Source organism: Canis lupus, chromosome 1 (genome assembly GCF_011100685.1).
Source record: "Canis lupus familiaris isolate Mischka breed German Shepherd chromosome 1, alternate assembly UU_Cfam_GSD_1.0, whole genome shotgun sequence".
Classification (NCBI taxonomy): domain Eukaryota; kingdom Metazoa; phylum Chordata; class Mammalia; order Carnivora; family Canidae; genus Canis; species Canis lupus.
In genome coordinates this window covers 66,869,607-66,895,001 of record NC_049222.1, presented here as the reverse complement: position 1 = coordinate 66,895,001, position 25,395 = coordinate 66,869,607, and the positions used below count along the sequence as shown (strand labels likewise).

The 25,395-nt window shown below is 36.8% G+C and overlaps 1 protein-coding gene across 1 annotated transcript; it reads left to right on the top strand.

Annotated features, from left to right (window-relative positions):
• Positions 1 to 4,535: 4,535 nt before the first annotated feature.
• On the top strand, positions 4,536 to 24,214 carry LOC612694 (protein LEG1 homolog). Its single transcript, XM_038525610.1, is given in 7 exon segments — positions 4,536 to 4,791; positions 4,793 to 4,895; positions 9,984 to 10,070; positions 10,821 to 11,005; positions 11,908 to 12,008; positions 20,011 to 20,249; positions 23,855 to 24,214. Coding segments are annotated over 7 exon segments (1,014 nt in total). The 5' UTR covers positions 4,536 to 4,593; the 3' UTR covers positions 23,956 to 24,214.
• Positions 24,215 to 25,395: the final 1,181 nt, after the last annotated feature.

The following is a 25,395-nucleotide window of genomic DNA, read 5'->3' as shown; positions in this document are numbered from 1 at the left end:
AATATATTGGACTTACTTGATGTTCAGTAAATGGATAGTTAGTCAAAGAATCTATGAAAAAATGGATAAACCAGAAGATATATAATGTGATGTACATGTGGTCCCTCTTCCAGAAGAAATAAAATGTTAAACTTTCCACTACATCTAGATTCATGAGGTCAAAAACAGTTTAAAAATACCATCCTGAGTTCTTAGGATAAGTAATGCCAACATTGCCTAAAAGACTAAAGTAATATTATTAAATATATCATAATTGAAAAAAATATTTTTCTGACCTCATAAATTATGCATAACCCTTCTTACTCCACTGTCAGAATTCTCAGACATTAAGATATTTCATCCCCTTCTTCAGTCTTCTAGCCTTGCATATGCATCTAGTTCTCTTCTATGTATAAAATATAAATTGTAAGAACTTATCAATGAAATTTTACCTGGCTGCATAAAGGAAAGGAATCTGCCATTTGTGACAACCTAGATAAACCTGGAAGACATTATGTTAAGTGAAATAAACTGGACACATGAAAGGCAAATATATGATCTCACTTAAAGGTGAGTTCTAAAAAAGTTGAACTCACATAAGCTGAGTAGGATGATGGTTGCCAGGGACTGGAGAGTGGAAAAAATGGGAAGATGTTGGTCAAAGGATGCACATTTTCAGTTATAAGATGAATAAGTTCTGGGGATCTAATGTACAATACGGCAAGTATATAGCCAATGGTACATTTTATATTCGAAATCTGCTAGGAAAGTAGATCTTAAGTATTCTCACCACATACACACGAACACAAACACACACGAAACAGTAACTATGGGAAGTGCTGGAAGGGCTATCAGCTGGATTGTAGTAATCATTTTATAATATATATGTGTATCAAGGCATCACATATCTTAAATATATACAAATGTTGTCAATTATACTTCAATAGAACTTGAAAAAAATCAAATTGAAGGTAAAATTCATCTATCACAAAGAGAATTACCTTCTTTTTTCTATAATGATCCTTTGTTAAACATCTGTTGAGGCAAAACATCAAAAAGACATGGGAGAAAAACAGACATGACCACCAGTTGACCCATGAGCTGGATTCTGGCCCCCAGAGGCTCCTCACCCCCACCTCTGTCCCTCTGTCCTTGAAATATGGATTCCACTTGCCTTTCCCACTCCCAGCTACTACTCCAAGGATGTTGCCTTGAGATAGGGATGTGGCATTGAAAATACCTCCATGATATATGTGACTAAATACAGTTAAGGCCTCTTTATCAATTTTGAGATTTGGTAGGTGAGCACAGGGATACATTCATCTTGCTGCTGTTCAAAACAAGCCTCCCAGGCAAGTTTCTGGTGCTTAGGAAAGCTGCCATCTGCCAACCTAGAGTGGCTTGTCTCTTTATTCCATCTCTCCCTGCCTTCCTTGTATGTTTTAGAAGACCACCAGGGAAGCTCCTGAAAGGGTTGTGACCCAACAACATCTCAAAGACCATCATCTCTGATACCTTGCTCACCATGGCGAGCCAGTGCTGATATAGCACCAAGAATAAAAGTCACTGCTCAATAAATCCCTGTCAAATTAGGCGTGAGGCTTAAGAATGATGTTCTGATAAAAGAAAGTTTCTTACAGACTGATCTGTTATCAGTTCAATTCAGCATTTCAAGGGATCCAATCGTTCTTTCAGGACATTGTGTGACCTCCTACTTCGGAGTTAGGGAAGCAGGAAGTGGCAGGTGGGTTAGACTATAGGTGATGGCTGGAGCTGTTGGAGAAGCATTTTGTCCTCATTGATTCTTCACTGTGTCTTTCTCAGTGTTTAGAAAGTGCTCTGGCTCAGAAGCTCTTTATTTCTGCCCCCCTCACATGCTACTGTGGTTTCTACTCTAGAATTCATGGCTTTGGCCACCTCTGCTCAGCGTCACTTTTTCATATGGAACTGAGCGAGATAGTGACTTGGGCCCCAGTATTCAAAAGAGCTACAAAGAGTTCCATATCTCCCTGCCTTTGGAGTTCCTCAGCATATGTAGGGCCCTCGGTTTTATTAAGGAGAAGGAGACTTAGGCCGCACCTGGAACCCTTGGAGCAGCTGAGGTCTGTGCAGAGAGGAAGCAGAGGATTGCAGGGCTGCAGGGTATGTGTCTCCAAATCAGAAAGAAGTCATATTTGTTTTCAAGGTGGTAGGACACTCATAGTTTTCAGGCCACTTAAAGCTCTCCATTAGCTTTTGAATTACTTGACCTGTTTCCCTACCTGGAAAAAAAAGTATAACCAAAAAACGACAAAAACAAAAGCAAACAACTCCATTGGCTTTTAATGTTGTGGTCGATATAAATCCTCATACCAGCTCTTGGGACTCCCTGACCCGTTCTCCAGCCTGGGGAAGAACACAAATAATGAACTTCTAATATTTTCTTTCTGCACAAAACCAACACTAACTTGAGTATCTGTAGACATGTTATTGCTCCACTTGGAAACAAAACCAAAAGTCTCACTTAGGCTACTTGTTTCAACCACCTCCAACCACTTTCTTAAAAGGAAAAAAAAAGTAGTCTTGTATACTTCCCGGTTGACCATATGGTTTGGCCACTATGTCCACTATGCCCATCAACTCTCTGTCCCGTACAGAATATCTTCCTTAGATCCAAGAATCATTTCATATGTATATGTGTAGTTGTGTACTTTAGTACCTCATGTATTTACAATTTTTGGCAGGAAGCAAGGTGCTTCTGGATCAGAAAACAGACATTAGTTACTCATAGAACATCTTGGTGCCAGAGCCTCATGCCCTAATTTCCACAGGCTGTTGCAATGAGGGCCAGGTGTTCACCTCAGCGTGCAGTGAGGTTGCACCACAGGAGAGGAATGTTGAAATTCTCAGACTTGGAACTGAGAGAGAGCAGCTGGCCCATCAGCCCGACGTTCTCTATGCTCACGCATGCAACTGGGAGAAAGACAAGCCCCGCCTTTACATTGAAGGGAAGGCAGAGGGTGAGGTGAAATAAGGTAAAAGTCTTCTACTACATATTCAAATTCCTTGCATTCATTAAAGACTAATTTTTTACAGTAATCCTTTGTTCAGCATCTCAAGGACAAGCATCTCTCCTGTTTTGCTCACCGTGGCAGAGCAGGGGTGATGCAGCACCAGCAATGGGGACACTACTCAATCAATATCTGTTGAATGAAGTCTGAGGTTTGGGGTTAATTATCTGATAAAGAGTTCCCTGTCAACTCACTGTGGTTATAATAAACACGCAGCACATGCGCGAAGAGAAGGGCTAGGCCTGCATGAGGCCCTGGCCGGCATCTTCCCAATCATGGCCCATGATTCAGGTCACAGTGCAGGGGCTCTGAAAGGACGTCTCCTGTGCCTCACTCCTGAATCCTCTTGGTCTCCCATCTGACTGTGGCCGCTGCTGCAAGGACAGTTCCACGTGGAGCTCTGACCTGCTTCATGCAGGTGCAATGTACAGCTTAGCTTCAGTATCTGCTTTTCCTTTGTATCTACCGCCCTGGGCTTCTGTACACTGCTGCGACCTGAGGCACTTGCAAGAGTTCACTTGGCACACAGGTCTGTGTAACCTGAATTGCAAGAGAATTCCCAACCATTGAGTCACCTTTGACAAGTGAATGATAAGCACAGATGTTTCTCTGGGGTGCCTGGGTGGCTCAGTTGGTTAAGCATCTGACCCTGACTTAGGTCATGATCGCAGGGCCCTGGAATCCAGCTTAGTGGGAATCTGCACTTAGTGGGGAGTCCATTTGTCCCTATCCCTTTGCTCTGTCCCCCCCCACTTGTACTCTTTCTCCTTTTCTCAAATAAATAAATAAAATATTTTTTTAAAAAGAAAAAATGCTTCACAATTCCATCCCCTAAAGCCAGTGGTTCTTTCAGGATAGTGTTCCTGGTTAGTTCCTAGACAACATAAAATGCCCCATAAACTTAGTGGAGGTAAACTGATAGTCTCTCCTTATATTCACTTTTATTCCTTTCTTTCTTTTTTTCTCCCTCTTTTACTTTACTCTATAACCACAAATCAAATGTCTGCACACAAGCCTTTGGCTCAGATCCTGCTTATGTGGAATTCGAATTGACATGTCTGACATACAAGTCTAGACTAACACATGGACTAAAATTTCAAAGAGATCTGGTAAAGTCCCATATAACACTAAAATTTCTTACAAATTCTATCTAAAATTGCTTGTTTAACCATTTATATGGCTGAAATCTCACTAATTAGATATTAAATTGGATAAATAGCTGACCTTTAAAATTCAAGTAACTCCAGGAAATACATACAATTTATTATTATAATTAATATGAGAGACAGATCAGAAGATAGAGACAAAAATAAGTTTAGGAAGAAATCCAGTCTTACTAAAAGTTCTAGAGGCTGATACATTATCAACTATTTTAATTTGGGAGTTGATTAACAAGGGAGGTGCCCTAATCTCTTTGGTAAAGCATTTGTTTATCTCCACCTTCCTACTGCCAAGGAAGGGAATTTAAAGAGTTGATTAGTCAAGGCGCAAAAAAACAACACAGCTTCCTCCTCCACTTCCCAATAGACATCTTGCCATAATCTCAATCTCCAGGCTAAACACCATGGCTTTCAATATTTTCTGGGCCTGTGTAATAATTGGTTGTATTTTTGCTTCCATAGCAAAAGCATCTAATATCTCAGATGTGTATCCCCCTCTGTGGAAGGAGAGTCCTGGTCAGTTCAGTGACTACAAGATAGAAAATGGAAAGTATATCATCAACTTCTGGCATTACCCTGAGAGACTGGGGACGTATAAAATTCCTACTGAACAAGACAGCCAAGTATTTTGCAAAATTTTCACCAGAAAATGAACAAAATATTTTATGGGGACTGCCTGTACATCATGGATGGCAATATCATACAGGTAAGAATGTCTCTTTTTCATTACAATGATCCTTTGATTTAAGTGTGAACTTATTAGGAAGTAGTATCTGCACATTTAGCATCATCTTTTTGAAAATTGATTCTTTCTCTCTTTCCTACTGCTTTTCCACTGTTTGCATTCTTGCCAAATCCTTATCAAGTATTTATGGAATACCCCCTGCATGCATGGTTTTGTTACACAGAAATGTCCAAAAGAACTGTGTGCAATGATGAACTTGTTCTGTACTCAGTACGATAGTAACAGCCATACTGTGCTCTCATATTCTTACATATTGTTAGTGAGCAGTTGAAATGGCTAATGCTGGATGCCTGGATGGCTCAGCGATTGAGAGTCTGTCTTTGGCTCAGGGCATGATCCCAGAGTCCTAGGAGCAAGTCCCACATTGGGCTCCCTGCATGGAGCCTGCTTCTCCCTCTGCCTGTGTCTCTGCCTCTCTCTCTCTCTCTCTGTCTCATGAATAAATAAATAAAGTCTTTAAAAGAAAAAAAGAAATGGCTAATGCTTTTGCAGAACTGAATTCTTAATTTTAATTTCAACTAACTTAAATTTTAATAGCCACAAATGGCTAGTGATTACCACATTTACCGAGACACAGCATATTAGACCTAGTTCATTCACTATCGATAACTATTAACTGATGTGCTATTGGTACCAAACCTAGTTCTAAGCAAGGAAGTGTACATCCAGGAACAAAACAGTTAAGGTGATATACATTAAATACACATGGGTGTATAAAATTAATTTGCATTATCTATAGTTCTAAACATGATTGGACTGCAGTCATAGATTGGAGCGACAAAGGAGAAGAAAAACCTCTGTTTTCCCTACCAAAAATAGCATCTACACTGAGGAATGAAAGCAAATATGCTTTGGAACAAAAATATTGAAAGTGCCAAGGTATCTCTTTTAATGGGTTTCAAGAAATAAGGGACCTTCACTATCAATGTCTAGAAAACAGTATTGGAAGAAAGGAATCAGTGAGAAAATTGGTAGCATTATAGAAAAGACAGAAGAAGAGACTGAAGCTCTGGACTGTGATGACATTCCAAGCAGATGTTACAACCAAGCTTGTCAGGGAATTTCCCAGCATCCAGTATAATTTCCATTCTTAGACTGTCCGTGGCATGGAAAAGAATATTTGAACCCCTGAGACATGGTTATGGAGGAGCCCAAACATAAATTCCCTGGAAACAATAACCAGCTTCCCCAAGGGGTCACACACCTACTTCTAGGAACATTTTCAGCCTTGGGTCCTGTCATAAATGAACAGCAAAGTAGAATATTGGACAAGGTACTTTCAAAATTTCATTTCCATTCTAGAATACAATAAATGGGATTCTATTGTTTCTTAAGTGGCTGATTTTATTTAGTATTTCGTTGAGTTGAACTCCATAATGTAACTAGAGAAAATCAATACAGAATTACAAATTATGAAAGTAACCCATAAAAGTATTTCACCAATAGTATGCTAAGTCTCTCAAAGATGAGGTAAGTACTATAAGTACAAGAGTAGTTCAGGAAAGAGAGTGACAACCATGGGCTGAGCGTATCATGGGAAGAAAGTAGAGCCAAAGAACTTGATGGAGTCATTGCTAGAATGTAATTGCTGGAATACAAACTTAAAAATTGGCAATGATAGCAAGTTGTACCAGACGAAGACTACCATATTGGCAGGAGAACCCGGATGTGAAAGAGCAGTGGGTGGTAATTTTAAGATCAACTAGGATCTGTTGAAGAGATGTCTTTAAAGTTGGGCTAGGGAGTTTTAATTGGGCCCTTAAGCAACATGGTTTAGTTTAGGAACAAGTGTCTAATGCTCACAAAATACTTAAACACTAAATGTTTGCTACTAGATTGCCTAGCAGAGGTTTTTTTCTTTTTAATAATTTTATTTGTATATAATAAACATACAATAAACAGCACATTTAAAAATATTTTTGGTAAGTTTGGTATATGTACATAACCTTGAACTCATCACCACAGATAATGGACATAAATGTCATTCTACAAATTCTCTTTTCTCCTTTGTATTCTCATCTTCATGAACTTCCCTGTGTCTGGTCACTCCCAGTCCTCCCCACTCCCCTAACTTCTCATGCCCTTCACTCCCCAACTTTACCAGTAACCACTGATCCACTTTCTATCACTGCAGATTAGACTGCATTATCTAGAATTTCCATATTGGGTGCTCTCTTTTTAGTCTGGTTTATCTCAGTTGTCATGATTATTTTGAGATTCATCTATCTAGTTGCAGATGCTAATATTCATTCATTTTTATTGGCTAGCCAAAATTTTATTTTATTTTTTTTTATTTATTTATTTATGATAGGCACACAGTGAGAGAGAGAGAGGCAGAGACACAGGCAGAGGGAGAAGCAGGCTCTATGCACTGGGAGCCCGACGTGGGATTCGATCCCGGGTCTCCAGGATTGCGCCCTGGGCCAAAGGCAGGCGCCAAACCGCTGCGCCACCCAGGGATCCCCCAAAATTTTAATTAGAATAATGTTTGAGGGCACCTGGGTGGCTTAGTCAGTTAAGTGTTTGCCTTCATCTCAAGTCATGATCCAGGGGTCCTGAGATCGAGCCCCTTGTCAGGCTCCCTGCTCGGTGGGGCATCTGCTTCTCCTTCTCCCTCTGCCCCTCCCCACCCCTGCTCTCTTGCTCTGCTCTCTCTCTAAATATAAATAATATATATATATATATATATATTTTTTTTTTTTTAAGGAATAATGTTTGAACTGAATGAAAATACTGGGAGTCTGAAGCAGGATAAGGAAGCAACACCAAAGAGAAATATAGATTAAAAAAAGGGAAGATTGTGGCAAGCGTACAAGAAATTGATAGTACATGTCATTGCCTTCCCTTGAAGGGTTTGCAACATGGTTAAGAAGGAGAATTAGAGGGACACCCGGGTGGCTCAGCGATTAAGCACCTACCTTCAGCCCAGGGTGCGATCCTGGAGGCCTGGAATCGAGTCCCACGTCAGGCTCCCTGCAGGGAGCGTGCTTCTCCCTCTGCCTGTGTCTCTGCCTCTCTCTGTGTGTCTCTCATGATTAAATAAATAAAATCTTTTTTAAAAAGGAGAATTAGAAATGATACAACCATAAGACAAAAAAAGAGCTGAATCCTAAGACACTAGAATAAAGTGAATGTTGTAAACTGGAATAATCTGGGAATAGAGTAACATTTGGAGTTAATCTTGAAAGAAAAGGCAGAGTGTTGATGGGCTTTTTCAAAAAGTAATCCAAGAAGAAAGATAGAGAGTGAACTAAAGGACAGAGTTTAACATTAGTTTGGTATTTGAGAGAGAAAAAGACAAAAAGAGAGAGAAATGTTGGGAGGACAGGATATATACATTGTATGCTGCAGAAATAATATAATTGGAAAATATGGTAAATTCTCAGGAAAAAAAAATTTTGATTTTAATAGTGACAAACATAACATTATTTTTTTCTGGAAAAACAAGTGTGACAGAAAACAATTTTGGTCAAGGTTATTGAGGGTGAGGTATTTCTTGCTATGGGAAGACAAGGAAAAACATTTCCTTAGAACATAAAACAGCAGTAAGCAGGTACAGCTTGGCTGTAAAGAAGGAGAAAGTTCTGAAGATGTCCGGAACAGTAGTGAAACTCCTCTGACAAATAACAGAAAGTTCGTGATGCAATGTTCCTTGACTGTCAAGATCAAGGGCTTGGTCCCAAGCACACACACTTGGGGGTGACGTGGAGTCACTAATAAAGGAGTTCTGTGGGAATTTGACAAGAATGAATATTCACAGCAGAATATTTGGAGTGGAAGACAAGAAAATTGGCAACATAAAGAAATCCTTAGATTAGCATCATGGGCGAATGTTCTCAGAGACTGAGTGGTTTTAAAAGGACAGAGAGTCTTAGAAACAGATGTAAAACAACTTCCAACTGAGGCAAAAACCTAAGAACCAAGAGAGAGGCATGTTTCACATACTTGAGTATTATTCCAGTTCAGACAAGGAGTAACAATCTTGAGAAATTTCCATGCATTAGCACAACTACCCAGGTCTTTCCTCTTGCCCCCCAAAGGGTAAGCAGGCCAAGAAAAGCTGAATGAGAGACTAGAATGAGGATGTAAGAGGGAAACAGAAGAGGTTCATGGCAAACACAGAACTGGTGAAAATAAATAACACAGCGAATGTAGGGGAAGGGAACGAGAAAGAAGAAAATATGAATGTTGCAGGAAAAGAGCATTGGAAGAAAAGAAAGAGAGGCACCTGATAGGTGAGCAAGGACTGGGCAAGAGAGAAGCTGGAGTGGCAAGTGAAGAACCTAAACAGTGTGAGGGGGAAGCCAGAGAAAAGAAAGTTAGCAGGAGTAAAGAGAATAAGCCAGTGTGAAAATGGTGGAAATGGGGCACAAGATGGGCATAGAGCCAGAGACAGCTGAAGGGATATGCGGGGAGTATATGCAGATGGTACAGAAAAATCAAAAAGAAAGAAACAGAAAGGGTTGTTTTAAAAGTAGGAGATAAGAGGGGATGACCAAAAATATATAAAAATAGAATAATGGCTAATATTTACAGAAGCACATGTTCTCTGAGCTGAACACTTTTTGCACCCTTCTTCACTGAGCAACCCAGAGCCTCTCTGAAGTGATTATTACTAGTCTCTCCAGTGTGTATATGATAAAATTGAGGCAGGCCTATGTTATTTATCCAGGGTCAAGCAGTAAGTAGGTAAGCAATGAAAAAGGATTTGCTTGTAAGCAAATAGAGCCTGGATCTTGTTTACTATGCATGAATATTCACTCCTTGATATTGAAGACAAGGAGTAGTTAGTAATAGAAGACGCGCATACTACAGAGGTTGAAAACACAGGACCTACGAAAGAGAATAGATCATTGTAGGGATATGAAGGAAAAGGAAAAAATATGAATGGGAGATGGGAAGCAGAAAGTCATGAAGTGAAGGAAAGACAATGATGAGAAGGCTGACAAAATTCTTTATGCCTATACACATAATGTACCGAGTTCCATTTTGTACCTACAGCTTAGAAAGGGGCTTAGTGAACCCGACTCTGGATTTCCTCTCTTTTAGGCAGATTAGCTGATCCTACCCAACATACAGACTGTGGCCATAAGTCTGGAGATCGCCTCTGTATCTCTGTGGACAGTTGGTGGGCTGGTGAGTTCACTGTGACCATCAAACCTCAAATTGATGAACTTTCCACAAAAAAAAATCAATTTAACCTGGGATCCCAATTAGGAAAATCCAGGATCATTGCTTTTACAAAAACCATCTGTTTGCCCCAAATCTGGATGTTTTGAAATGGGTTTTGAGATAGATATTTTTTAAATTTACTGATTAGTTTATCCGATTACAAAAGTATCAATTAGGGAAAGTTAGTCACCTCAAAACTTAATTTAAATACATAAGACCGAAATAAGAATTTGTGTTATATTATCAGATGAAAACCTTGTTAACAAGAGAAATACTTAGATTAAATATTACAATATTTTAAAGCTGCATCAGATTTTCAGACTTAGAATAAAAACTTAGGAAAGTACAGAATTCTGTTACTATTTTTTGGTTTCAAGTTTTTAAACTTTAGTTAGTTAATTCTATTACTAATTTCTAAACTTTTCACTTACTACGCCTTAGAATTTAATTAGCATTTTGGAATTCCAGTGCAATGATTATCTGCCCTGGAATAAATAAATAATAAGTCTACAAGATAATTCCATTTTGCTTTATGAGAGTAGAATTTTTAAGAGAAGCATATTCAAGTTGCATATAAAATTTCCAAAGCTCCCTAAATTGCTAAAGTTTTACCACATTTCTAGATCTTTAGGTTTACTTTTATGATAGATATCTTTATTTTGAAAACAACATCATTTATATGTTAACACTATTAATAACTTTTTATTTATACAGACCTTAATTATTATCTCTCTGCATTGCCCTTCCTTGCTGCGGTTGATTCTGGCATAATGGGGATATCATCAGACAATGTCACTTTTCTGCCACCATCCAAGGATCAGATGAATTTTTGTTACAATGTTTCTAGCTGTCATTCATCATTTCCAGAAGCAATGAAGAAGTGGAATGAATTTTACCAGGTATTTTTTTTTTTTACTATTTTAATTAATACTCTTCAAGGGTAACCAGATAATTTTTGAAGAGCACTTAACATAGATATTTTTTTAGCGTTGAGCAATGTGTTCCTAAGGAACAGAGTTCCCAATTGAAAATATTGTGGTGACAACAGTATTAGTATGAGTGGATTGCTGTATGACATCATACCTTATTGGCATCCTCTTTACTAATAGTGTATCGAGGCCACACTCTCTACTATCCTCATTCCAAATAAATTATATACACACACATGAGCCCAGAGAAACTATGACTTCACAGTGCATGAAGTATCTTAGTTCATCATAATTTCAGGCCAACTGAGCAATAATTGATATAGAAATACAATTGTGTAATAGGTTGTAGTCAATTTGATCAGTTTATTTCAACTGTCTTGATAAATCACATGAGTTGACTGAAGGAGCACTTGACAATCGGAATCAAATACTGATGTCCACAGTAAGGAGTCATGGGTGAAGAGTACATGACCAAAGACTGGGTTTCCCTTTAGAGAACATTTCTCATCATATTTGCATATTATTAGATAAAACACTCTTAACCTTAACACTTGGTGGAAAGTTCATTACATGGCAAGAGAAAAAAACATACATAAAATACTAAAGGCCTGGTTCTGGAACAGTGCAAAATCCTGAACATTTCTAAAACACTTGGTTTATTTCTTTCATATGAACTCAGTATCACTAGTAATTAAAATACCTGAAATCAAGCTCTGTAGAGAGTGTTAAGCACTAAATATTTCATAAAGTCTTAGAAAAAAAAAAGTTCTCCCCTCAATTAGAATGTTGAAAAATTGTTTGTAAATAGAATTGATTTTCAAGGAGATTGTTATAATTGCCTAAATATCAGTAACATTGTTTGTCTTGGACAGCATGTAAAGTCACATTCTAGTAGCTTTGATGAACTGTTGGAGTACTTATGGGCTGCACATGTCTCATCTTTGAAGGTTGCTCGTAAAATTTTTCAGAATAGGTAAGAATGGATCTAAAGTTGTTTTGTTTGGGGGCACTTGGTGGTTCAGTTGGTTAAGCACCTGACTCTTGATTTTGACTCAGGTCAGGATTTCAGGGTCATGAGATTAAGCCCTGTGTTGGGCCCCATGGTGAGCATGGAGCTTACTTGAGACTCTCTCTCTCTCTCTCTCTCTCCCTCTGCCCCTCCTCCTGCTCACAGTCTCTCTCTCTCTCTCTAAAAATAAAATAAAATAATTAAGTTGACATGTGGTGAGCGATCTTTCCATCTTATACTATATTTTTCATTGAAATCTTTTTTTAACTTACCTATTCACCAATATGTCAAACATGGGGAAGTATTATGACAAAGAGAAAACTGACAGGAAATGTTTTACTAGATAAAGCTCAAAACTATGTCACAAGTAGCAGAGGAAAATATGAAGAAAAGTACATTTGTACCACAAAACAGCAATAAAACAAAATGAATTCTGAAGTACAAGAGGACTTTTTAAAGCTTTTTAAACACAAAATGGTGTCTGTAAACAAAATGGATGTGATGGCAAACCCAATTATAGAACCTCTGCATTACTTCAATCAGAAAAAAATAGCATGGTTGACACCTATCTGGAGGCAAGCATCCAAGAAGCATCTTGGTTACCATGCCATATAGCCAAAATGTCAGAACTCTGCCCATTTTATAGCAAAAGAGATTGAATGAGTATGGCTTGGTATGGAAGCGAATGACACTGCATTGGGGGTGGTACCTGCCACCCAGAGTGAGACGTGGTGTAGAAAGAACTAAAGAATGGGTGACTGATTTGAAGTACACATAAAAATACAAGCACTCATGTTGGAGGACTTCTTGTTGACCACGTATTGTTATCCTTCCCACTGAAGGGTGTCCAGTGAAGATAAATCAGTCAGGAAACTTACATTGCTTGGCATATTTTATTTCTTAATATTACTTCAAAGGCTGATTTTTACTGGTCAAAGGAAGAGTTCATCCTCTTAGCATGTCTATGAGAAGAATTAAGTTTGTACCCATCATAATATCTTTTTGTTGTGACTCAGCTGCTTGATTCTGATCTCTCCCAAGGGGAAGAGAGATTATTAATCAACAAAGTAAACAGGAGTTGTCAACATCAAAACTGAAATTAAGTCATTATAGTTCATAGAAAGTAGTTTATAAAATATTATTTTGTAGACTTTCCCAAATACATGCAAAACTAAATTCTTCTAGAAAAATAGCATTTTTCATAGCAACCCTCAAAGGATGATGAGATCAGCCCTCAATATTGGAAATTGAACAACAAAGCTGAATTTATTACAATTCTAGGAAGGGACAGCTACACTGTCATGCACAGTATCACTGAGCAGAGCATTCTTCTCATCTTGAGATGGGTTATTAGGAGATGCTGAGTTCTTAGGGATTTAAGTGGGTTGAGTAATCAGTATAAGAGGGTTACACAGGTGAGATAGCCATCAATTGGCATTAGAGGCATGTTTATGGAGGAGTCCATTCCTGACTGGCTGACTTTCAGAAATGAGGGCATGTCACTTACTGGATGCTTGCAAAAACTTGGTCACTGAAGCAAGTTTTTGTTGATGGATTGAAGTCAATCTGAAAACAGTTTGGTGGCTACTTGTTACTATGTCTACAGGTATTTGTCTTTTTCTAAGACCCACCAACATGAATGGAACTGAGGGTATACCCAGGCAAGAACTGAAGAACCGAGAGGACTGCAATGTCTCACCTCTGGTTACCCCAAGGTCCTGAATAAATAGGAAGTAAGGGCTTAGGCAGGGTTGTAAAAGGCCTCAGCAGGGTTGTAAAAGGTATACTGCTATACCTACACAGAGCCCCTTAGCAAAAGGTGAAGACTTACTGGTTGAAGGAACTTAAGAAAATCATTAATAAAAATTAAAAAAAGAAAATCATTCATCATTAGCTAACCATTAAACTTCTGAGCAGAGACTTCAGTGATGCCTCACTGCGGAGAACACAGAATGAATAACTGAATTGGTCCAGGCAAAGCAATAAACAAATAATGACAAGAAAACCAAAGAGCAACAAACCTTGGTATGGATGGGAATCTGATTTTAATACTTTCTACTTTATAGTGTCTGAACTGTCCAACTGTCCAAAAAGAGAGAGAGAGAGACATGCAAAGAACCAGGAACGTAGTACATGCATGCCTCTCCACCACACACACACACACTTAGAGATAATTAGTCAATAGGAATTGTTCCTCTGAGCTCAGATGATGGACAAAATTTTTTAATCACTTCTTATGAGCATGTTTAAAAAAGTAAAGAAACCGTATCTAAAGAGTTAAGAGAAGTATGACAACAATGTTTTACTAAGTAAAGATTATGAATAGGGCAGCCCAGGTGGCTCAGCGGTTTAGCACCGCCTTGGGCCCAAGGCCTGATCCTGGAGACCTGGGATTGAGTCCCACGTCGGGCTCCCTGCAGGAGCCTGCTTCTCCCTCTGCCTGTGTCTCTGCCTCTCCCTCCCTCTCTCTGTGTCTCTCATGAATGAATAAATAAAATCTTTTTTAAAAACTTAAAAAAGATTATGAATAGAGTTAGAATGTATAGAAAAAATAGAAATTCTGCAGTTGAAAATTATAATAGCAAAAATGAGTAATTTGCTTGATGGATTCAAAAGCAGATTTAAGCTGGCAGAAAAAAAAATCAGTAAACTTTAATATAGGTAAATTGAGATTACCCAGTGTGAGAAACAAAAAGAAAAAAGGATGAAGAAAGATTACTAGAGCTTGGCAGACCTGCAGGAGAGTAGGAATGGAACTATATTGTGGCAAACTTTTATGTAAATGGTTAGAATAAATTACTGTCAATATGAACTACATTGTTTTAAGAGACATAGTAATTGTAATCTTATCAGTGAAGAGGAAGAGCTAAGAAATTAATATTTAGATAGATTAAAGAGAGAGATGATAGAAAAAAAAGCACAGGGAATAAATCTTTACACTAGAAAATATCCATTTAGCACAAAAGAAGGCAGTAATGAAGAAAAAGAGAACAAATACATAAGACATAAAAATAGATAGCAAATTGGCAATATTACTCCGACAGAAAAACCAAAGGCATTACACAAAAACTACATGCCAACATTTCTTATGGATACAACACAAAAATCCTTAATTTAATGCCAGTAAACAGAATCCAGCAACATATAAAAAGGGATCATAAACTGTGATGATACAGGATTTATTCTAAGAATGCAAAGTTGGTTTAGTATCAGATAATCAGTGAATATAATACAACATATTTTAGTAGAATAAGGGACAAAAATCACAAAATTATCAGAATAGACAGGAAAACATTTGATAAAACTCTTTTTTGATAAAAAAAAGCATTTTAAAAAACTAGGAACAGAAGAAAAGTTTCTCATCTTGATAAAAGGCATCTAGGAAAACCTAGAGTCAACATCAAACGGTGAAAGACTCAGTACTTTCCCCTTAAAATGAAAAACAAGACAAGGTTTTTCCTTCTTACCACATCTATTCAAGATTGCACTGGAGGTTCCAGCCAGGGTAATTAGGCAGTAAATAGAAATGAAAGTAATCTAGATAGAGAAGAAATAATACTTTTTCCCTAAGAAATCCAAAAAAGAATTATTATAATTAATATGAGTTGATCAACCTAAGAGGATGAAAGATCAACATGCAAAAATTGTCTTTCTGTGTCCTAGAAATTAAAAAAAAAATCTTAAAATGAAACTAAGAAAACAAACACATTTACAACAGTATCAGAAAGAATAAAATATATAGGGATAAACGTAGCTAAAGAACTGTAAAACTTGGTTACACTGAAAAATACAAGATATTTTGGAAGAAGTGAAAGAATTATTTCAAGGATAATCCTCGGTGTTTGTGGATTGGAAGACACTATTGTTTAAATGGCAACACTCCCTAAATTCATTTACAGATTCCAGGTAATCTCTGTTAATCTCTTACTACAGAAGTACAGTAATCAAGAACAGACTGTTACTACATGATGATAGACTTACGGATCAGTAGAAAAGAATTGGGGTCCAGAAACAAAAGTTGATATTCAACAAATGTGTAAGATAACTTGGTGGGTAAAGAATAGTTTTTTCAACAAATGGTGCTGGGGGAACTGGCAATCCACATGCAATGAATAAAGTTTATCTCCTCCAAAACAACAAAATTAACTCGAAATGCATTATAGACCTAAATGTAAGAGCGAAAACTATAGAATTCAAACTAAAGCTTTTGGCCTTTGGGTTAGGCCTTTTCTTCTAAGATGAGATGCTAAAAGCACATGAGACAAAAGAAAAAAATAGATAAAATGAATTTCATAAAAGCTAAATGGTTTTGGTGCTGTGAATGATATCATCAAGAAAGTGGAAGGCAAGGTACAGCATGGGAAAAATATTTGCAAATCATATATCTGTAAGAGATTTACATCTGAAACATTTTAATTTTATATTTTAAAGCTTTCACAAGTCAATCTTAAAAGACAACTCAATTTTTAAAAAATGGAAAATTGATTTGAGTAGGTATTTCTCCAAAGAAAATATATAAATGGCCAATAAGTACATAAAGAGATGCTAAAATGAGTAGCCATTAGGGAAATAGAAACCAACAATATAAGATACAACTTTACAAGCACTAGAATGGCTAAAATCTAGAAGATAAACAGTAACAAGTGTTGAAGAAGGTATAGAGTATTTGGAACTCTCACATATTGCCTGTGAAGATGGAAAATGGTGCATCCACTTTTTAAAAATTTGATTTAAATTCAATTTACTATATACTATATAGTATAACACCCAGTGCTCATCTCATCGTGTGTGCTCCTCAGTGCCCGTCCCCCAGTCACCCCATCCCCCACCCACTACCCCTCTGCAACAGTTTGGGGTTTTTCCCAGAGTCAGGAGTCTCTCATGGTTTGTCTTCCTCTCTAATCTTTCCCCACTCAGTTTCCCTCCCCCCTCCTCCTTTATGGTCTTTTTCACTATTTCTTATATTCCCCCATATGAGTGAAACCATATGATAGTTGTCCTTCTCTGATTGACCTATTTCATTCAGCATAATACCCTCCAGTTCCATCCACGTCGATGTAAATGGTGGGTATTCATCCTTTCTGATGGCTCAGTAATATCCCATTGCATATATAAGCCACATCTTCTTTATCCATTCATCTGTTGAAGGTCATCTTGGTTTCTTGCACAGTTTGGCTATTGCGGACATTGCTGCTCTGAACATGGGGATGCAGGTGTCCCATTGTTTCCATCCCTCTGCATCTTTGGGGTACATCCACTTTGGAAAAAGTTTAACAGTTCCTCAAAATGTTAACTGAATGTTATTATGTGACTCAGCAATTGCCCTCCTAGGCAACTATCAGAGAGAACTGAAAACTTATGTCTGTATCTCTTTTCTCTTTTACGTGCTATTAGCTCTCCTACAATCTGTGCAATGTCTAGTTGTGCTGTTATTAAAATTGTGTGACCCTTACTGAATATCCTTATATATTCATGTTTTCTCCTCTTAAACTTGAGAGTTGGCTGTGACTTGATAAGACCACGGAGGGCCAACAAATTTTTCTATAATCAAGGACAGGTTAGTTATTTCATCCTCTGTATTCCCATAGCTCTATATGAACCATGTATATACAGGCATGTTTCACAGATGCTAACCAGGGGACATGTTCCAACTACTTTCTGAATCCATAATACCTAGACCCTGATGTCTGTATTACTTAGAGTAATTCCAGGGGGAATATAACAAACCATATAACTTCCATAATAAGCCTTGAAGGACATAGGGTGTGATAAGCAAGAAATAGAGAGTAAAGTGTTTCAGAATAGCAAGTTGCTTATATGGTGAGAAGATTGTTAAAACAAGTGATACAGATTTTGTGTGTGTGTATATATATAATTATACAAACACAATATGTGAATATTGTACATATAATGTAATTATATGTACAATTATATATGTATGAATATGTGTGTATATATATACAATTATATATATATATATATAAATTATTCTCTACAAGGGTGCCTGGTGGCTCAGTTGGTTCAACATCTAACTTTTGATTTGAGCTCAGACCATGATCTCAGTGTGGTGAGATCAAGCCCCACATTGGGCTCTCTGCTGGATGAGAATCCTGCTTAAGATTCTCTCCCTCTTCCTTTGTCCCCCCCAACCCTGTAGGTGTGCTATAAATAAATAAATAAATAAATAAATAAATGAATAATAACATTATTCACTAAAAATTCAAAATTAAAATTTCTTTCTTAGTGAGAAAGCAGGAATATAAATTGCTGCAACTACCATGGGATAAACAGTGTAGAGATTCCTCAAAAAATTAAAAATAAAACCACCATATAATCCAGCAATTCCATAACTAGGTATTTTTCTGAAGAAAATGAAAACACTAATTTCAAAAGGTATGCATGTTCATTCTGGTATTATTTACAATGGCCAGAATATGGAAACAATCTAAGTATCCATCAACACATGAATGGATAAAAAATATGTAATATCATCATATATATTTTACTGGTATCATATAGTATAATGGCATATATATGTGTGTGTGTGTGTGTGTGTGTGTGTGTGTGTGTGTGTGTTGGGTGAAGTGGTCAAAGGCAGTCAAAATGTATAAATTTGCAGTTATTCATAGTTCATGGGGTTGTAATGTACAGCATAGTCATTATAGTTGGTACACTGTACTGCGTATTTGAAAGTTGCTAGAAGAGTGGATCTTGATCCCTTCACAAGAAAAAAAAATGTAACTATGTTTGGTAACAAATGCTAACTAGGCCTATTCTGGTGAACATTTCAAAAAATACACAAATATCATATCATTACATTATACACCTGAAAAAACAAACAAAGACAAGTTAGCCTTCTAGTATATATCACCCGAAAATAAGTACCAAGCTACCTAAAAAGCAAGAAAAATTGTTACTTCATTTTTAGTGGTTGCCTGAAATGAAAGTTATGTGTTCTTTAAGAACAAAATTCAGCAGAAATTTTGCCAATATTCTTTGACTTTTGTCTTTACTTTCATTATTATTTATTTATTCATTCATTCATTTGTTCGTTCATTTGTTTTAGAGAGAATGAGAGAGAGAGAGAAGGAGGAGGAGCAGAGAGAGAGGGAGAGTGAGAATCCCAACCAGATTGTCCGCTGAGTGTGGAGCCTGATGCAGGGCTCAATCCCACCACCCTGAGATCATGACCTGGGCTGAAATCAAGAGTTGGAGGCCCAACCAACTGAACCACCCAGGTGCCCCATCTTTACATTTTAAAATAATGAGACTTGGTCACATTTCAGAGTTTATGTAAGTAATGTAAATAAATGCTTTATGAAAAGGGGAAAAATGTGATATAAAAAACATGTTCTGAGGTGAAAATTTTCAAGTTGAAAAATTTAATGACAGGGGACCCCTGGGTGGCTCAGCAGTTTGGTGGCTGCATTCGGCCCAGGGCCTGATTCTGGAGACACGCAATTGGGTCCCACGTCGGGCTCTCTGCATGGGGCCTTCTTCTCCCTCTGCCTGTGTCTCTGCCTCTCTCTCTCTCTTTCCCTCTCTCTGTCTCATGAATAAATAAATAAAATCTTTTTTAAAAATTTAAAAATAAAAATTTAATGACATCTCTTCAAATTTTCAAATCTCAACTGCGACACCTGGGTGGCTCAGCAGTTGAGCATCTACTTTCAGCTCAGGGCATGACCCCAGGATCAAGTCCCACGTCGGGCTCCTTGTGAGGAGCCTGCTTCTCCCTCTGCTTGTGTCTCTGCCTCTCTCTCTGTGTCTCTCATGAATAAATAAATAAAATCTTTAAAAAAATTTCAAATCTCTGGGCTAAAATCAAAGCCAAGTTTCTATAATCTATATTCTAAAAAGTAGAATAATGCCATTTTGAACAAATTATCTGGTTTGAAAATTGAGTTGGCAAAATTCTGAGTAGACTAATTCAAAATGTATACTTTTCTCCCTACTTGTTTATTAGATTAAAATACTATTCTAAACAAGAAGCTGACTTTGAAAGAAGCTGGGCTTTATTTGTGGATTATTTAGCTCCACCAAACTTTCCTACGACCTTAATTAGAACATATGAATTCCAGAAGGAGCTGCCAACACGCATGCTGGTTAGTGGAGATCGAGCCCCCTTCATCAGTGATTTTAGTGGCTTTCAGAACACAGTCCTGTTTGCTTTGAATCTTCTCCACAAAGTGCATAAATATACAGGTAAGAGACGCAGGGGCCTTTTTTCTTTCTTTAAATTCTGTATATTGTGTTGATTTCAGACCTAATTAAATACCATTAGAATCATAAATCATTACAACAGACTGTCTAAAGAAGAAAATGTTGACTTCCTAAGATATCTGTTTCAACGTTTTAACAATAATCCTTGTGGATTTATTACTGGCTTCATTTAATGAGCACATATTACAGGCTCTTCCTTGTTTAGCATGTCGTCTCCTCGGCGACCCTTCCACAAAGCAGATCAATGCCACCATATGTTAATTTCACAAGGAGACGATGGAAATCTCTATTTCTTTCTTGGACACATTTTGCTATTTTATTTTGTTTTGTTTTTAAATGCAACAGATAATAAACATAATAATGACACTTCCCATGGCTAGCAGAACCATGAAATAAATTGTTATATGAACTCTCCTCATCCTCATCATCCATAATTATAGACACAAAGACAAAAAATTTGACTCCCCCCTCCAAATTCTAGTTTTGAAGAAGATATATTTCTCCAAAATTTCAAAATCCTAGGTTTACTAATAGTGGAAAACATTGAAGAAATTACATAATGGTAAATTTGAAAATTACTATATCATTCAATTTCCCAAATACCATTTATCCTTGTTCTACTGAGGGAAAAAAATTATGTGTGTGCGTACATATGTGTGTTTTAATTTAGATTCCTTAAAACAGAATTCAGAAATAAAATATGAGTCAAAATAAAGATGAATGCATTATATTTTAAATATACTTGAATGTGTATTACTTAGGGTAACACTCACTGTTTTAATAAGTAAATCTTCAACATTTGAATAATTTCTTCAAACTGTAATGGCAAGACTCAAATTCTGGCCCCTGTAATGATGTAGGATATTTATTCAATTGGTAAATGGCTTTCCTCGTGGTAATTCAGAAACCTAGGATATCTCCGTGTTCGGCTCCAAGCTTCACTACTGTATCCTCCCTCTAAAGTAATTCACAGGAATGAAAGAGCTGAAGGGGACCCTCTTTGGAACGCCTAGACTAGAAGTGACAAACTTAACTATATCTCACATACCTTTGGTAAGAAAAGTCCTCCAGCCTAACTAGATGGGGCATAGGAGGGAATTGGGAAAGTTCATTCCTGCTTGAGCCCCACTGTTAGGAGAATCATAAATTACGTTGTTTGGCAGTCATCGCTGCCACAATGTCAGACCCAGAAAGTCCAATCCAGGCTCAGATGATACAAACAAACTCTACTGGCCTAGAATGTAGAGTGAGGCGCTGAATGGCTGGTTAGAATTAAGTACATTTTAAAGATTGTACACAACAGATCTCTAGATTTCTGTAAGTGCCAGTGTTACTAAAATAGGCTTTGGATTTGTAAAGGAGTTTTTTTTTTTTTTTTTTTTTTTTTTTTTATTGGTGTTCAATTTACTAACATACAGAATAACACCCAGTGCCCGTCACCCATTCACTCCCACCCCCCGCCCTCCTCCCCTTCTACCACCCCTAGTTCGTTTCCCAGAGTTGTAAAGGAGTTTTGAATTGACTCTATACGCTACAATAAAAAGGGAAAAAAAGAAAACTTAGAATGTAGTTAAACTAGCTACCTTGCTTCCTAGCTTTCTCTACTAACTGCATGCACTCACTGGTACTCAGAATTCAGGAACTGCTCAAAGACTTGGCAGATATTTTTAATTAATTTGAGTATAGAAAAAATAGCACACCGTTAATAAAAATAGTTTCACAGTTGAGCACGTTTGATTTATAGTCAGTAAACATAGGTTTGCACAAACTTTTTAGTGTGACATTTGGCTACCTTTTTGACATCAGAAAATGTCAGCTTTTGCTTTACACTGCAAACTGGACTGCGTTTCTGTATATTTTAGCTATTGTGCTCTGCGAGTGATTCCTGACTCTTGAAACTATTGACGTGTAAGCTCCAACCAATTGTCAGCCACCAATTAGGGACCTCCCTGGAGAGGAATTAACAGTGGGGCAAGAGTCTAGGAATTTTAATAGAAATAGTTGTACTTCAAATAAAGCAATGGAAAATAAACATGCTTTTCCTAACAGGGAATCAATAGAGGAAAAGGGGCAGTAGCTTCAGACTCAGGACTTCTGTGTATTTCTTTTTTGCTCATTGGCTTATCAACCCCTTCTGATACACTAGTCCTATTGAAAATTCATACCAGTACTACTTTTTCTCCATTTCTTTTTTTTTAATTTTTTTATTGGAGTTCAATTTGCCAACATATAGCATAACACCCAGTGCTCATCCCGCCAAGTGCCCCCCTCATTGGCCATAACCCAGTCACCACAACTCCCTGCCCCCCTCCCCTTCCACTGCCCCTTGTTCATTTCCGAGGGTTAGGAGTCTCTCATGTCCTGTCACCCTCACTGATATTTTCACTCATTTCCTCTCCTTTCCCTTTATTCCCTTTCACTAACTTTTATATTCCTCAAATGAATGAGACCATATAATGTTTGTCCTTTTCCGATTGACTTATTTCACTCAGCATAACACCCTCCAGGTCTATCCATATCGAAGCAAATGGTGGGTATTTGTCGTTTCACTTTTTCTCCATTTCTTAATAGTATTTCACTTTGTGGCTATAATTTCGCTTACACTTATTTTAACAATATGTTCAATATATGCCTCTTGGTAAAAATTAAAACACTACAGAGAGTTATTAAGTACATGTAAAACTTCCCCTCTCTCCATCATCTTTTAACTTCCACACCTTAATTCCTTGCCTGATATATGTATATATATATAGTTATTTATTATACAAATATATTAAAATATATATTAAGTTAGTTATTGTATATATATATTAAAATATATTAAGTTTTAGGCCTATTCCTACAAAAAATTTTATATGAACAAGTGAGTAAATATAAAATAAATAAATAATTCGACTAAAAACTGTGCTACTTGCATAAAAGATTATATGTATGGCACTGCTCAGTGCTACAAATTGTTCATTAGTCATTTATACTTGAGATATTCACAAGTCAGCAAATATTGACACACATTATTTCTAAATAATATATAACTTTCCATTGAATGGATTGATATTCTTATCAATTTTAGGTAATGTAAAAGTGGCATTCATTGTGTGATTTTTAGTCTAATTTGTTGGGATAGTGACAGATTATATTACTAGGGGTGAATTCATGGATCTGATATTGCCAAGCAGCAATTCACAGTGTGCTATTGATTACATTCTTGTCAAAACAAGAATAAAAGAAACACAAATTATTTATTAAAGTTCATATTTCTGCATAGACACCAAAAATGAATATTAGCAAACTTTCTAATTTTCAAGAGTCGGATATGTGAAAAATAGCACTTCATTTTGGGGCTTTCATTGCTTCAGTCACTACTGTATTCATTATTTTCTTTAGTTACTTCTGTATGCATGTTTGAATAAGAAGGAAAAATTTAAGACATAATTTTAAAGAGCAAAATATTGTTTTATTAAAGGATGTATATGAAAACAGTCTAATTTCATTGCATTATATTGAATTTTGTTTTATATAATTTTAATACTTAGGATAATAATTAAAATTTTACCTAAAACTCTTACATATCTTTACTATTTTTCTAGGGACACTATCTTTAACTTTATGGAAAACTTTAATGAAGTCAACAGTTGCAAGGAAACTGTTTCTAGAGATTTTGGAATTCATCCTTCACTCTTTTAATTAAATGCTTCTGGAAATCTGTATAAAATAAAAATCCACAATGATAATTTATGAAGAACAATAATCTCAAAAATTAGTCCTTGCATGTGTGCGTAATTTTGTCATTGTCTATGTCCATATTTAAAAGTTTGAATTTATATATTGCCATTAATTTACTTAATTAATAATTAGTGAATAAGTATCAATAATTGTGTACTTTTTAATGTAGATTCAGTTGAATAACAAACAAATGTTGATAATTTAATAAAGGTCATAAAACCTGATTGAAATTTTGGATGTTCTTCTATCTAAATAAATTTTATGAATTTGGAGGAATAGATTTTCATGGTCCATAGACAGGAGGCAAAAGATTTTAAATAAAATTTGGATAATGAATTTGGATTTCTAAAGCATTTAAAAATGAACTATTGTTTTAGAATGCATTACCTGATCCATCAATATCTTGGAGGTTTGTTAGTTTTCTCAAAGTTACAAAAATTATTTTCTGAACATCTCTCTCTCTCTCTCTTTTTTTTTTTTTTAGTCCACACCTATCATGAAGGACTTTAGGGTCACAGAGGGCAAAATTTCTCTCTCTCTCTCTTTTTTTTTTAATTTTTTTTCAAATTTCTCTCCTTTCAGAGGATACAATGTGCACTGACAGGAAGGTGTCACACCTTCCCACTTATCCTCTTGGTGACTTCCCTTCTATAGCTTTTATGCAACTTGATAGCAAGTTTTACATAGGGCCTCAACCACAAGCAAAACATATCCACTAACAAACTATTTGGAAAAATAAAATGAATAAATTGGGCCAAAAGGTAGATAGTATGGTAAAATAACACGGCACTGATATTAGAAAGACTTGAGTATACATCTAAGATCTGTTATTTTCCAGCCAATGTCAACTGGTTAATCCTAAGCAATTTATAAAATTCTCCTGTACCTCAATATACTTATCGAAAAAAAATGAAAATTATGGGGAAAAAAATGAAGGTCCTGCTTTGCTGGGTTTCCAAGCTAGCACTTTAGCAATGATTGCAATCCCACCTAAAGGTAGGGATTTCTAATGATCTAAATACAGTTTGATTACCTGCCTCTCCCACAGGGTTAGGAATTTTTTTCCTGTACTTTCTCCCAGCTAAATATGGGAGTCAGACTTGCTGTCTCTCTACCAGCAGATTAAGGATTTTGTACCATCGCGTAGATATGGGGAGAAAGCTCTGAGTAGGGTGTGCCTTTCTTGCTGCTCTCCTGTCCTCCAGGCACACACCAAGATGGAGCTTTTTCAGTTCCTGCCCTGTCCCCAAAGTTTAGCAAATACCCAGGAAGATCCATGAAGAAGAACATTCTGTTGCATAGGAAGTGCCTTTAAATCTGAGGCTTCATGGATTCTATCCTCTCCGCAATATTCCCTCCCAAGATCCCTGTTGGATTGGCTGTGGCTTTGTAGGACCTGCACCAC